General features: G+C 46.4%; 1 protein-coding gene across 1 annotated transcript; it reads left to right on the forward strand.

Annotated features, from left to right (window-relative positions):
• The first annotated feature begins 744 nt into the window (after positions 1-744).
• On the forward strand, positions 745-1,260 carry ZCCHC13 (zinc finger CCHC-type containing 13). Its single transcript, XM_036305301.1, has one exon. It carries the CDS (start codon positions 745-747, stop codon positions 1,258-1,260), a length of 516 nt encoding a protein of 171 aa, XP_036161194.1.
• The last annotated feature ends 14,653 nt before the right edge of the window (positions 1,261-15,913 follow it).

Consider the following 15,913-nt stretch of genomic DNA (forward strand, 5'->3'; position numbering starts at 1 on the left):
CGTTTGTATAAGATGTAAACAATTTGGAAAACAGAAAGGAAATCTGTCCAATATGCAAATTATAGTTTTATAATTTATTTCCCCAGTGATAATGGGTTTTTTTATACTGAATGCTCCACTCATGTTATGTTTAATAACTTAAATGGTGGTGATTATGTTGTAAATTAAGATTACTGCAATAAAACTGTGTAATGAGTAAATGTTCTCACTGCAGCACTTTACAGATTTTTTTCTCTCTAATGTATCTATCTTTATGGATATTTGTATTTGATTTTTTAAAACAAAAATGTTGGATTACTCTAATTGGTTATAATTTGTTTCTTTCATTTACTGGATTAGATACATCTCTCAGATATTTTTCCTAAGTCCTTAGCACATACATAAAAACTTGTCATCTACTAGACCACAAAGAAGGCTTAAATCTTAATTAGAAGAAACTCTACCCATCACAATTTTTGAACAGGGAAAGAATCAAACTCACACTTAATGACCCAAGCTTTTATTTTGTTTTAAAAAAAAAATGGAAAACGGCACTCCTGTGCTTTTGGCTTCAAAGACAGGAAGTCAGGAGGCAATAGCAGTTGGAACTCCCGTGACACAAGAATGGGGCTGTACGCAAGCCTTGTGTGACGTCATGGAAGCTCCTCGAGAAAAACAGCCACAGCTTTCTAAGTCACACTAAGGGGCGCTGTGTGGGAACCTCTGGGGCAGTGGTACACCGGCTCACTGGAAGATCTTATAGCCATGAGCAGTAAGGAATATTTCAAGGGTGGACGCTCTGGCTACTGGGTCCGGGGATGCCCTAGAGGGGAACAAGCTCCAGGGAGAAGAGCTAGTGGCCGTGGCAGAGGTTGTCAGTACAGTTCTGCCACCCTGTCTGACATCTGTTACCGCTGCGGTGAATCTGGTCATCACGCTAAGAACTGTGACCTTCACGAGGACGTCTGCTACAACTGTCGGAGAAGTGGCCACATCGCCAAAGACTGTGTCGAGCCTACGCGGTCAAGAGAGCAGTGCTGTTACACTTGTGGCAAACCAGGCCATCTGGCTCGTGATTGTGACCGTCAGGAAGAGCAGAAGTGCTACTCTTGTGGTGAATATGGCCACATTCAGAAAGACTGCATCCAAATCAAGTGCTACCGGTGTGGCAAGAACGGCCATATGGTCATCAACTGTCCCAAGACAATGAAGATCAAGTGCTATCGTTGTGGACAGTCTGGGCATATAGCCCGGGATTGCCCCACTGAAGATACCGCTTAAATTTGTCCTTTGTGCCCCCCGCCCCCCTCCTTTTTCCTGATTGATAATTGTAGTATTTTCTCTGAAACCTCTTCATTGACCAACGATTGATAAATGAAGACTACTCCTAGGCCAGTTAACTTTAATCACCATCTTTAAAGAAGGAAAAGGTTTGTGGAAGTCTTGTAATTAATGTTTCTGCACCACTAGTGAATTCGCTTATTGAACAGTAATTCTGAGCCTAAGGCAATTTCTAGGTCCTTTTGATGTATTTTTATTTAAGCTTTAATTAAGACCTACTGTGTGCCAGCTACTATTGGAGGAGTTTGGGATACATCAGTACATAGATCAGACCAAGTTTGAGGACACGGACCTAGAATCTATGAAGTAAAATATGTAGTGTCTCAGATGAAGATAAATTGCTACAGAGAAAAAGAACACCAGGGCAAAGGATAGAAATTATGTGTGTTGGCGGGGGGTGGGGGGGCCACATGTGATTCTGTTTTAGATAAAAAGGCACCCTGAGGAAGCAAATTTCCTCAGAGATTCATTGCATAAATAAAGCTGATTCTAGAAATGACTGTGATCTTGACGAAGTAACTCTAATTTATTATGTATTGATTGCTTTTAATTATCTGACTTCATTACCTTTTAAGTAACATTAAAAGAACTTTATCTGATCTTACCTAGTTTAATGAAACCAGGAAAATATGTATAATGTGTTTAAAGAGCTTATAGGGAAATAGAGCAATGAGAAAAAAAACAACTAAAAAAAAAAAAAACCTAAGCAGCAAATTGTGGACATAAATATATTGATGGAAAAATTTGGATTTCTATACTTTAAAAATCTAAGACCATAAAAATTAAGATTGAACATAGATTGGGCCTTCAGTAATTTCAAAAATACACATATTCATAGATACAATATTATATTTATATTTAGGGGTTTCTGGAAAATGTGTTTTCACAGATATGAAAATGTTCAGTTTCATAGGCTGAAATCTATTTTTAAGAAGAGTATCTGAAAAACAACTGAATTTCTATAAAATATAAAAGGCACTTTTAAACTGTAAATAAAACCTGGGATAGGGGGAGGGTACTATTGTGCCAAGAAAGAATTGAAATTGTAATGAAAAATAATTTAGAAAAATAACAATGATGACAATACTACACATCAAACCTAGAACGAAACAGAATTGATAGCAGAAAGAATATTGTAGAGGGTAAAATTTTTGACCCATAAACTTAAATGGTACAAGAAATGTAACTAAAGTCACATAAACATTTAAACTTGTAGATAATTTTTTGAGTTTATTTGTGCCAAACAATTGCTGGGAAGCAAAATCTCAACAGATTGAAATTATGCTTCAGGGAATGACAGTTTTTTGGGTTTTTTTTTTAACCTTATTTTATACATTACAATAAAAAGAGAAGATATAAATGGGTTACATGAAATCCAATGCCGATAGATTAGGGAGGCAGGAGAAAGCAAAGTGGAGAAACCTCTGGGACTGGATAAAAAGTGAAACGATAGACATAAGTTTCTTTTACATAGTTGGGTATAGGATAGTTAACAGTCAACAATTAACTCAATAACAATGAGGGAGTTTGTGGTCTCTGCAGATTGGTCTCTTAAAACTGTATCTCCATATTTTCTATTTTTTATATCTCTTGCTACCATACTTTTACAGGACTTTGTGTTGTCCCAGTATCTAAGTAAGGGAGGTATGTAATGCATGTTTATCAGAAGCATAAAGATCTATCATCTACTCACTGACCTTTGACATATATATCAGAAGGCAAATGGTACTTGATCTAGGAAACTTTTTCCGATCTTTCTGGAGAAGAGAAGACCATTGGGATCCATCAGTAGCTACTCCCAGAATTTATTTAAAGAATTGGAGTTGAGTTCTGCAAGGAGTAGACTGTAGTGGAGACCCAGATTGTCTTTCAGGACTGAAGGACTTATTTTCCCAGATCCTGGAAGTGCTTCCAGTAGTTAGTTTTTCCAGCAGATATGCCATACATATGCTGTTGCCCTTCTTTGGGAAATACCTAAACTGAAAAGAGCTGCTTTGGCCACGATTATTCTCCTCTTTTGGGCCAGCTCATACCTAATGACTGGTTTAGCAAGTCTATAAAGAACCCAACTTGCAAAACAAGAAGAGTTTACCTATTTTCAGGATTCCTTGTAATCTCAGCCAAGAACTTTGTTGAATATATTATCAAAACTACATAATTTCTTTCCAATTTAATTAGAATTTTTAACTTTTAGAAACCTTAATTTCCAATCATAACCAAAAAAATTAAGCAGCCAGCATTCCCTAAATTGACTTTTTAAAAATTTGATTTTTTTAGAGAGAGGAAGGGAAAGAGAGGTGGGGGGGGGGGGGAGAGAGAGAAAGAGGGAGAGAAACATCTATCGCTTGCATCCTACACATAACCCAACCAGGGATGGAACCTGCAACCTGGGTATGTGCCCTGACCTGGAATAGAACCCACCACCTCTTGGTGTATGGGACGATGCTCCAACCAACTGAACCATACCAGCCTGGGCTCCCTAGATTGACTTTAATGAACACAGTTATAATCTTTAGAAACCTAACTTCCTCTTTTGACAAACACACTTACTTTCAAGAAACTTACAAAGTATGAGACATTTATTAACAGCTTCAGATCAACTTGACAGCCTATCTGCAACAAAAGCCAAAAGCAGGTAAACCTGTGACTTGTCTAGGAATTAATGTTTCAGTATTTCATGTTTCAAAATACCTAGATATTCAATAGCTTTTATCAAATTTACTAATTTAGAAATGAATAGCTGAAATAAGTTAAATTGATTTGATTAGATATGGCTAAGGTGCTGTTTGTTTTTAAAATAAATCTTTATTGTTGAAAGCATTATATATGTCCCCCTTTTCCCTCCATTCCTCTCTCCCCCCGCCCCCCAAGCCTTCACTACCCTATTGTCTGTGTCTATGGGTTATGCATATATACATACTAGAGGCCCGGTGCACAAAAATTTGTGCACTCGGAGGGGGGAGGGGAGTCCCTCAGGCTGGCCTGTGCCCTCTCGCAGTCTGGGACCCCTCGGGAGATAACGACCTGCTGCCTTATGCCTGCTCCCGGGTGGCAGAGGGCAGGCCCAATCCCTAGGTGCAGCCCCTGGTCGGGGTCAGAGCAGGGCCGAGTTGGGGACTTGGGGCACTGCCCCCTCTCATGCACAGAGCAGATCCCATTGGGAGGTTGCGATGCCACCTTCAGTCTCGTTCAGTGTATTGCTGATTGGGGGGTTGGGGCATCTCCCCCTCTCACACTCAAGGCAGATTCAATGGGGTGGTTGCGGCGCCACCCCCTGTCATGCACAGATCAGCGCCAATCAGGTGGTTTAGGCGCTGCCCCCTGTTACGCACAGAGCAGGGCCCATCAGGGGGTTGTGGAGCTCCCCCCTGTCACGCACAGAGCAGTGTGGATCAGGGTGTTGGGGCGCTGCCCTCTATCACTCACAGAGCAGTGCCAATCAGGGGGTTGGGGCGCCGCCACTCTCACACTCAGAGCAGGGCCGATGGGGAGGTTATGGCTCTACCCCATCACACACAGAGCAGGGCCCGTGTGGGCGCTGTTGGGGTGTCACACCCTGTCACACACAGAGCAGGGCTGATCAGGGGGTTGGGGAGGTCCCCCCTGTCAGGCACAGAGCAGGGCTTATAAGGGGGTTGAGGCGCCTTCCCCTGTCACGAACAGAGCAGGGTGGATAGGGAGGTCGTGGCCCCGCCCCCTGTCACACACAGAGCCGCAGGGCGATCAGCGGGTTGGGGAGGTCCCCCCTATCAGGCACAGAGCAGGGCTTATAAGGGGGTTGAGGCGCCTTCCCCTGTCACGAACAGAGCAGGGTGGATAGGGAGGTCGTGGCCCCGCCCCCTGTCACACACAGAGCCGCAAGGTGGTCAGGGGGTTTGGGCGCTGCCCCCTGTCACACTGATCCCAGTGGCGGGAGGCCTCGCGGCTCCGCTGATCCCGGTGCTGGGAGGCATATTACCCTTTCACTATATAGCATAGAGGCCTGGTACACGGGTGGGGGCTGGCTGGTTTGCCCTGAAGGGTGTCCTGGATCAGGGTGGGGGTCCCCACTGGGGTGCCTGGCCAGTCTGGGTGAGGGGATGATGGCTGTTTGCAGCTGGTCACACACCCTTCAGGGTGGGGTTCCCCACTGAGGTGCCTGGCCAGTCTGGGTGAGGGGCTGAGGGCTGTTTTCAGGCTGGTGGTTGACTGAAGCTCCCAACTGCTCATTTTTTTCTTTTTTCTTTTTATTCTTGGCTAGCTTTAACTCTGGCTCCAGCTCTGAGGCCTCTGCTGCTGAAAGCAGGTGTCTGGTTTGTTTGGGTTCTATTATCGAAACACTGTATCAACTCCAGCTCTGAGATCCCGGTGGGCTGAAAGCAGGTTTGTGGGGTTTTGTTTAGCTTCTATATTTGTAACAATGTTTCAAACTGCAAGTTCAGAGGCCGGCAAGGCAGGCGGGGAACGTTGGAGTTCTCCGTCACTGAAGCAATCAAGCCTCATGTTCGCTTCAAGCTGCCTGGCTGTTGGCCGCCATCTTGGCTGGCAGTTAATTTGCATATCTCGCTGATTAGCCAATGGGAAGGGTAGCGGACTTATGCTAATTACCATGTTTCTCTTTTATTAGATAGGATGAGTTCATTGGTTGATCTCTTCGCCCCCCCCCCCCCAACCACCTTCCCCTGCCTTCCTTCTGAGGTTTGACAATCTATTCGATGTTTCTTTTTCTCTGGGTCTATTTTTGTTCATCAGTTTATGTTGCTCATTAGATTCCACATATGAGTGAGATCATAGGTGCTGTGTGTGGGGTTTTTTTAACCTCAACAATTGGGTTGTGCCCAATTGTTGATGATGTACTGACAAATTTATTCACCCATTTTTGGAATGTTTCTTTCCTTTGGGTACAGTTTTGTAGTTTTTAGATAGCACATAGCTTAGGGTCACCTCTGAAAGCTATAAAGTTTTGGCTATATGGGACCTTTGTCCATTTTCCTTGGGAATGATAAAACAGGTCTAGCTGCAGCTGAAAGGGCGAGGGCTATGACCTCCATCTTGCCCCGTACCCTCCATGTTGGGGCAGCCGCCATGTGCTCAGGAAAGTACCTTCTTCCCGGAAGCCCAGGCCTCTGCTGGCCACTCCCGGAGTCTTCTTAAACTAACCAATGACAATCAAGGGATGTGTGCGCCATAGAGATGACCACATCTTGTGTAAGAAGACCCGACTGGTGCCTGGCCAATCTGCAGGGCCCACAGTCAGCTCCCCTCCCCTCACACCACCCCCTATTAAACCCTGTTTTTCCCATGGTGGGGGCACTCCGCTTCTGGTCGCTGCGTCGGCCAGGAGGTGGAGCCGAGCTAGCTCAATAAAGGACCCTCTGCTTTTGCATCGGACTGGCCGGCTCCCTGGTGTGGTTTTCTTGGGGATCTTGAAATCTGGGCACAACATTTTGGGGGCTCGTCCGGGATCCCCAACACCATCGAGGGACCCCCAGTCCGGAGGGCCTGACTGACCGCGGTAGGTGTTTGTGTCGTTGTGTGTTTTGTATCTGTCCTGTGTGAGCTCACTTCTGAAATCTGTAATTGTATTCGCCCGCATGATCTAACGTGGATGCACAGGGGGATCAAGGGCAGGAGGAGTCGGGGGACGCCTCGATCCTCCATCTGAAGGGGTATAGCTTTGTTTCCGCGGAGTCGGAAGGTCTGTAGAAACCCCCTCAATCTGAGAAAGGCGGGTCGCTCCTGCTGGTTGGCGCACAGCCATCGTCTAGATTTCGGTTTTTGCTTCCATGGAGTTGGAAGGCTGTACTTTTTTGGGCCCTTTAGTTGTTTGTGTTTCCGTTTTATTTTGTGGACTTGCTGGATGGACATTATGATGGACTCAGACTGCTCCTTTGGGTATTGTGATTGATCATTTCAAGGAGATTTGGGGAGGCTTTGGAGCTCCCTCAGGAGTTGGGAAGTTGTTAGAAATTGAATGGATTGTTTAAACTCTGAATGAATGTCTGGTGAAAGTGTATGAATGTGGAGGGAGGGGGCCTGCCTTCTCCCCTCCTTTGTGTGGCTATCTGAATATGCCTAGTATGAAGTCTAGATGATAGAAGTTAATCTATTAATTGAAAATGCCTTATATTTTATTTGAAATGTATCCTTAAATGTAAAAGTATTAATTTGAAAAATGCTAAGTATTTAATTTGCTACCTAAGATTTAAAGCTCTGAAAGTTTAAGATCTTTTTTTTTGCCACTAAAAAGTTTAAAGCTACACCTTTTTTTTAGTGGAGGGAGGGGTAGACACGCCCTTCCCCTAGCAGGAAGGTAATCCAATTCCCGCCAGTAGTCATCTTTTGGAATGTTAGTTTGCATTTCAATGGCTACACCTTTTGCTAGCCGACCTTCTCAGAAAAGGTCAAGTGGCCAAAAGGTGGCTCCTTTGAAATCAGCTTTCCACCAGTACTCATTTTTTTGTTGGCCATCTATCTTTTAGGGGTGTTGGTTTGCTCTTCCCTTGTTTATTGTGAGAATGAGGAAATCATCTTTTCTGTCAGAGAGCAGTTTAGACAGCCACAATGTTGAGCTGCCTGACTTGGCAGCTGCCATGTTGGCCGCATGGCATGCCGTGCCCCTGGGGGCCGCCATCTTGGAACAACAAAGGCCCTTCCCTCTGACTTAGTCAATCACAAAAGGAATGTCTGCTCACTGAGGCAGGATGGGATTTCAGGGGTGGAGTTTTAAGGTGGAGTTTTACTAAGGAAATGCAGATGGGGCAGAAAGTGTGCCTGCCTCTCAGATTTATTTAATACTATTTTTAAGAAGATATCTTTAATGCTTAATAAATTAGCAATCACGGTCTTAATAAAAAAGAGTGCCATGGTCACCTCAATGTGGTTTCTTGTTCAAATTAATATCTTAATTTGTGTTTGGAATCTAAAATCTGTACTAAGAAATGGAATCCCACTGCCGAATCCGCCTCTGGTGTGGAGAGATTCAAAGGTGGCAGGAGAGGGCAGAGCTATAAGCTCTCCCACAATGAGATTACTTAATGTTCTGTTTAAAAATTACCGGAGAACATGTTTGGAACATCAAACTTTGGCTAAGATAACATTGGGTGCTAGCCATTGCTTTAGAAAGCGAAATAGGGAAAAACTTAAAATGTCTTTTTCTATTAAGCATGACTTTGGGAAAAATACCCCATCTGAGTCATTTGCTGAAACTTCCCCCAAAAGCAGGATGTGGGGAAGGGAAGAAAGAGCACCTGGCAATCCAGTGTGAACGCCCCCTCCCCAAGTATTCTAAAATTAAAGTCCTTCTTGTAATTGAAAAGCTTTTACAAATTTATAAATGCATCCAGGATTTCTGTGCACATGTAAAGGGAAAAGGCCAGTTTAAAAATGAATGCACATAGTTTTGAGCTGAACTTGACCTTTTGCTGTGTACAGAATAAAAACCCAAGACTGTTTTGGCCTTAAAAATGGTGGAGATGAACCTGACAAAGAAATACAGGCTGGTTTCCCAAGGCGATTTAAAGTAGCTCTTTTGAAATTTCCCGCCCTGAGGCAAGTACCACCAGGAAGTTGATAGTCAAGTTTACATGTGAATAGCTATGGATTACTTCTTGACTTCCCCAGCAGGAAAATTGTGACCATTTTGAAATTTAGCAGCTATGCCAGGATAGCAGTAATCCAATTTCTAAAGTAAAGTACAATTATTTCAGGTAGAAACTGGTTTCATACTGATCTTAGAGGGCTCCAGTTCAGTGTTCTGGAGACCCAGGACATGCCTAAGTATAACCTATGTTACCCAAGGACTCTAGATAATATGTTTACCCAAGGCTGTGGTTTAAATTGTATGCTGTCTCTGCTTCTGTAAATTGATCTGTCCTTATTGCTTAAATATGTGTCTTTGTTGTTTAAAATTGTTTAGTGAAATTCCTGTGTCTCTTAAAAAAATTTTGAATGTATTGCTAATCACCTAAAAATTAAGGCTAAGAGTTCTAGCTACCTGGAAAGCATAGCCTTGGTGTGATGGGAGAAAAAAAAAATGTTAAATGGATGATAGACCAGTAAGCTGGGACTGGTCACTGATGGTGGATTGTGAGAAGGGCTGGACATGGCCTAACTTCTCCTTCCTTGGTACCCCTGAAACGTCAGAGGGTCCAATGTGTTTAATCTGTCAATTTTGTTGTTTCGCCGAAATCCTCTTGAAGGACATTGAATGGTTCTTTCCTTCCTCTTTAACTTTTAGGGGATTGTATGAATAGATTACTGATGTAGATTATCAAGAATCTCTAAGAGACTTGTCCTGTATCTGGAGGAATGGCTTCTAGATGGTATTCACTGTCTCTGGGACTTCCGGAGGGAAGTCGAAACTCGGACTGGCTAAGGGTTCGAATCTGGCCTATCTTTTAGAAAGGTAGAAAAGAAGCATTCCTAGGCAGTTTTCTACCGCCTCTGTTCAGGGACTTGTTCTGTATCTCGACACAACTGAAACTGATTTGTTGGTATTTTGTGGTATAAATGTGGCATGCACCTCAAAGTTCTTAATGGGGAATGTATCTAGTTATCATGTCTATTTAGTCTTGATTTCCTTGTTCAATATGAGTACCGTTTCTATCTGGATGAGACATAGGTCAAAAGTCCTGTCCTGGGATGTGAGAAAGGGAGGCCTCCACATCTGTTTCTGTCTGCTCAAGATCCCAAGACTGTAAAGGTACTTGTTCACTAAAAGGGTGTAAGTGTAAATGTTTATTTGATGTTTGTATGTCTACTTGGGCATAATTATTTGTTAGAAACTCCACACGCTTTATTTCTTTAAGGCTAAATGCTCTGACCAAAAGCAAAGCGCCCCAGGCGGCTTTCCCCAAGGGCGCTTGCTCTGTCAGAGGTGGAATTGGCCAGCCTAACTAGTAAACATCTCTGTCTGTTTGCTGGAAACTTTGATTTGCTATGCTGGGTTTGGGATTTTGGAATTCTGGGGTAGATTTAAAAGGTATTTGTGGCTTTTCTAGTCTGATTGGGACATTTAAGGGTGGGGCTCACAGTTCCTCAGGGCAGAGATTTCATGGGCCCTTCCCCCTGCCTGTGCTGAATTAAATAATACAGGCCAGTGTCATTTAGCTTGCTGGTTAAAGGAAAACAATGGGCCTTAGAATCTGAAAAGGTGTGAGGAAATGAAGCTGGTCAAATGTACTGAAAGGGTTTGGTACCTGTTGCTGCTAGCAAAGGAGGGGCTGATACCCACTTCTAGCGCACTCCCTTGAAAAAGGCCTGGTTGCTGCTCTGCCACAAAGGGAACTGGTAGAAAGGCAAGAAAGCAGAGTGCTGTAACTAATAAACAGGGTTACCTAGAAGCCATCAGGACTTTGAAGTTCTCCAAAGAGAAGGAATCTGACTCGGGGACTGGCGGGGACTGGATGGCTCTCCTATCATGTTTGGCAGGCCACCCCCTATAAAACCCTTTTCTTTAACTATCTCTTTCCTTGAGAGGGCTCCAGAGGGCGCACGAGGACATTTGGCCGCGCCTCCACGCTATCTAGGAGACCAGCCCAACCCCAACTCCTCATCAGCACAGACCAGGAGATTGGATCTACATCAGAAGGCACCGCCGGGAGACCCTAGAGCCACGTTGGAAGGGTCCCTACACTGTGGTGCTGATGACCCCCACTGCTCTCAAGGTAGACGGTGTCGCGACCTGGGTCCATCACACTCAAGTCCGGTCAGTGGATCCATCCATGACCCGGAAAGACTTCATCACCAAATGGAGCATCGATCGAGATCATTGCAACCTGCTCTACGGCGTGCTCGACCTGCCTGGTGCGATCACTCCTGTCACCAGGAGCCCCCACAATACTGTGTAATACACTTAGATAATGCCTGCATCTTCATGGACATGGCTCCAAAGTGACAAGGACCATTTATAGGATCACATGTTTAGTAGAAGATTTGGCTGCCTGAAGCGGCCATGATGCCAATATTATGTTTCATTGTATTGATATGTTATATTAACCTTTGATTCTTTTGCAGGTTTGAATGTATGTTGGCTGTCCTGGAAGGGAGCTGTGTGGGGTGACCCCCAAAAGTAAAGGTTGCCTAGCTGCCAAGGGGGCAGGTGCCCAACTGGGCAGGGAAGGGTGCCCATCAGGTTTTGGTCTCTGTTGAGAGACAGCTAACAGTTGGCACCCTGTAATACTGTCTTGCAGGCCTGAGTCACAATGCCCATGTCAGGGGTAGTAAAGCTGGAAAAAGCCTGTTTAGAATAGAAGGTCTGAGGCGTGGTTATGCATAGAAAGAAGGTTTTATACCAACAGTTGCTGTTTTGCTTTAAATCCATGAAAAGGAATTAGCAAGGAAAGTCAGAAAATCTTAGAGTAGGTCAGTATGTTTTTCTCCTTATGTAATTCCTCCAAAATCTGGCAATGCTAAATAAGTACGTTTCTTTGCATAGATTCAATAAGACTGGTTCCTAATAGTGGTTTTATTAACGGAAAACTTTGACTGGAGTATAATGTTTTAAAGAGCCCTGTCTGAGCTCTAAAGAATTGAAGCCAGTAAAAATGCCACGAAGAAAGCCTGGTATCCTGCTTGGGAGCCCTGAAGATGGCTGGCGCTGGAGCGTCAGGCCCATGCCCTACCATCACTGGCGGTTGGTAAGAGTAGAAGGGGAGCAGTAAAGATGCCTCTGCATCCCTGCGGAACCCCCACACACTCTGGGCCGCAACAAGTAGGAGGGCTACTGAGATGGGCCTTAAAGCCTGGAGCATGGGCTCAGGTGGAGTTGCTACAGGTGAAAGATTCACCTAACTCAGCAGATACCTCAGGCAGGCCTGATGGCAGCTGGATGGCTTGGCTTCCTGGCCCTACGGGGCACATTAAGGTTCAACCATGAAATTCCAGCAAAGGTAGTCAGTCACCATTCTTGTCGTGTTTATGCAAACATCAGGACAGTAGATAAATTAATCTTGATTTGGCTTTTTGATAGCCATGGAGGAATTTTAAGAAGAAAAATCCTATTTCAATAGAGGTTGTTAAAGCTAAAATGGTTCCTTTCCCTTCCACTGGACCATTTGTTAAGCATATAGGGATAATTCAGTTGATAGTTCTGTGTGCCCAGTATGGGCCTCTAGCAACGGTGGAATAGAAATGCAGTCCGTCTCATGATTGAGCCGGAAGTTCCAAGAAAAGGGGGGAATGAAAGGGCGAGGGCTATGCCCTCCATCTTGCCCCATATCCTCCATGTTGGGGCAGCCGCCATGTGCTCAGGAAAGTACCTTCTTCCCGGAAGCCCAGGCCTCTGCTGGCCACTCCCGGAGTCTTCTTAAACTAACCAATGACAATCAAGGGACGTGCATGCCATAGAGATGACCACATCTTGTGTAAGAAGACCCGACTGGCACCTGGCCAATCGGCAAGGCCTACAGTCAGCTCCCCGCCCCTCACACCACCCCCTATTAAAACCCTGTTTTTCCCATGGTGGGGGCACTCCGCTTCTGGTCGCTGCGTTGGCCAGGAGGCGGAGCCAAGCTAGCTCAATAAAGGACCCTCTGCTTTTGCATCGGACTGGCTGGCTCCCTGGTGTGGTTTTCTTGGGGATCTTGAAATCTGGGCACAACACAGCATCAGCTAAATAATTTCCTTTTGCTGCCATGGTGACAACTTTAGAATGTTCTGGAATTTTAATAATTGCCGATTGTTTTCATTTCTGTATGACATATAATAATTCTGCAACCTATTTCCCATTCTTTATGGGCTGCCTTAGAAAATCAAGAAGCCTCACTGCTTCCACAACAATCTAAAGTTGTGAGCTACACTAACTGCATAGCTACTATTAGTGTAAATATTGGCTATTTGAACTTTGGCCAGTTGACATGCCTGAGTTAGAACAATTAGGCTTATTGGTCAGATTTTATTCAGTTAAATAAGAACCTTCAATTATGTCTGCCATGGAAGTTACTGCACATTCAGCTCAGTAACATTCCTGCTTATGGTTTAAAGATACATCTGTGGGGGGTGAGGAGGGAGGAGGTGGGGACGCAGGGCAGGAGGAGGGCGAGCGCCGGGGGTGGGGGGGACGGGAAGGGGCCGCGGGGCGGGGAAGGGGGTTGATTTACCTGAGACCAGCCACTGGCCTCCATTGTTGGAGAATTCAATGGCATTGACACAGCCGAAGTGGCCGAGGAGGTCCTTCTTGTAGAGGTTCCGGCAGCCCCGCAGGCGTCTCCTCTGAAAGTCCTGAGTGAGCAGGGGGTCCCCATGCAAGCCCCGCTGGGACAAGAAGCCCACCACTGACCTCATGCTGCCCCCCAGGCCAGTTCTCCTCTTCATCCTGGAACCGCCGCCGCCGCTCGCGCCGCGCCCCTCCCCGGGCCCCCGCGCGGCCGCCGCTCCCGCCCGGCCCTCCCCCCGCGCTGCGCTCCGGGCGGCGCTTTAACCCGCCATGGCAGCCCGAGCGCGGTGTGCAGGCTCCCGGCGGCGTCCGCGGCTTCCTGGCGGCGCCCGCCCTCCTCCCCGCCAGGCCCCGCCCCCTCCCTCCCCGCCGCCGCCGCCGCCTCCTCCTCCTCCTCCTCCAGCAGCTGATGCCCAGCTGGGGCCGCGCCGCGGCGGGCCGCGGGCGCCGGGAGAACGCGGGCGGCGGCGCCCCTCCCCCGCCGCGGGCTGCGGCCGGAAGAACGCGGGCGGCGGCTCGGCTCTCGCGGCCGCGGCTCCACCTCGCGCGCGCGGGGCCCCGGGGGACGCCGGGCGGGGGCCGCGCTGCCCGCCCTGCGCGCCGCACTCTGTTAAGTTGGGGGCGCGTAACAATCCCCGTGGCCGCGGGGCTGCGGGCTCGCCTTCCTACCCGCGCGGCTCCCCGACCATCGCCTCCCGGAGGCCCCGCGCCGGGACCCGTTCGGCCCCCCGCCCCGCTCTCCTTTTCCAGGTCGGGAACATGCAGCCCGAGGGCGCAGAGAGATGAGGGCGGGCCGCGGGCAGGGGCTGCGGCCAGGCGTCTTCCCTCCTCTCGTCTCAGCCCGGGGTCGCCCGAGCCCTGTCCAAGGGAAGGGAGCCAGGACTCGCGGGGTAAGGTTGCTTAGGGGTTTTGTGGGTGCACCCGTTCTTACCCCTCCAGATACATGTTTAACACGGCCCCCCTCCCCGTTCGGTGCTATGATTTCCCCTCCGGCGATTCGGTAAAAGGCTAAACTTGTACCGTCTGGTAGATAACGGAGCGGTATCTGGGGGAAAAGAGGGTGGGAGGAGGATGCTTAAAGAAGTGAAAAGACAATTGCCAAAACCGACTTGAGAAAGCTCTGAGATGCAGAGAGGACTCGTGTCCATTAGTTCCAAGTGCGTTTGCAAGACACAAGAAGCATTATTCGAAAATAGGGATATATGTATGTTGTTTCATTGGGTGCGGTGAGCTCCTCCTCAAGGTCTCAAGTGTGGGCGTCTGGGGCTGCACAGCTGTCAGCCAGCAGCTGGTTCCAGGCCTGAAGGAGCTGCACTTCAGCAGGCTGGGAGCCTTGGCCTTGACCCCAGGGAGGTTAAGTGCTTTGGAATTCTACCAGATCCAGTGAAAAGCCCCCTTTTCAGTGTGTTGTAGTACTTTTCCAAGGAGCTATCCTCTGTCAGTAAATGGCAGTACGCTGCTAGAATAGGCAGGTGTCAGTTTTGCCCTTTGAATTTCACAGAAATTACATCCTCTGTGCTAGAGAAGGCATATGGTAGTCAGTTTAGTATGCTGCCATAAAAGATGGGCTGAACATGGAAAAACATTCACCCATCAAGAAAAATCACCTACTTCTACTTTTTTGTACAATGACGACAAGATGACTGATAAACTAATGACAAATATGCAAGTAAATGTTTAAAAGTCAACATTATCACCAAAAATGCTGAAGTTAACAGCAATTCACCAAATCCCAGAAATTATGGTTTAAATGGGATATTATTTCCCTAAATAGGAAAATGTATAGTGCTTTAAAAAAGCTTATTTTATTCTCAGGATGCTTCATCAGTGTTTAATATAATAGCCTCATAAAAATCAGTATACCAGTGTGATTAAATAGCAATATTATAATGTATAATTAATCATTTATTTTGTGATTATATCGTAGTGTCCTCCACTCTGCTATCAGCTATAAGCTTTCTGAGAGCAGGAATGGACCATGTCTGTTCTGCTCATGGGTGTATGTCCAGAGCCAACACATGCCAGCACTTAGGGAGTGGGGAGGAATTTGGAGAGGAAGGTAATGACTCAGGTAGGGTGTGTTGAGTTTGAGGTGTCTTCATTCCAGTGCAGACAATTTCAAGGCCAATTTTCCATTTCACTGTTTCTTTGCTTGGCATACTTACTCTACACATTAAAAAATGGAGTCCTCCAGCTCCTTTCAATTAGTAGAGCATCATTTATACCTATCTTATTTGCCTGGGGTGAGGGTTATGGGCATGGTAATGGTGTGGTTGAAGTGGCCTTCATTGTGGCAATATTGAAGACACACACTCCTCTCCCCTTTTTCAGCACTTATCTCTTCTCCCCAGCTTTAAATGAGACTTGATTTTCCCCAGTCTCTGGAATAACTGCCCCATTTACCGCAGCCTAAAAATAGACCAGGACCTGGTCGGATGCCAGCCCAATTCCAGGATT

This window comes from Myotis myotis, unplaced genomic scaffold, assembly GCF_014108235.1.
Source record: "Myotis myotis isolate mMyoMyo1 unplaced genomic scaffold, mMyoMyo1.p scaffold_m19_p_4, whole genome shotgun sequence".
NCBI classification, from domain to species: Eukaryota; Metazoa; Chordata; class Mammalia; order Chiroptera; family Vespertilionidae; genus Myotis; species Myotis myotis.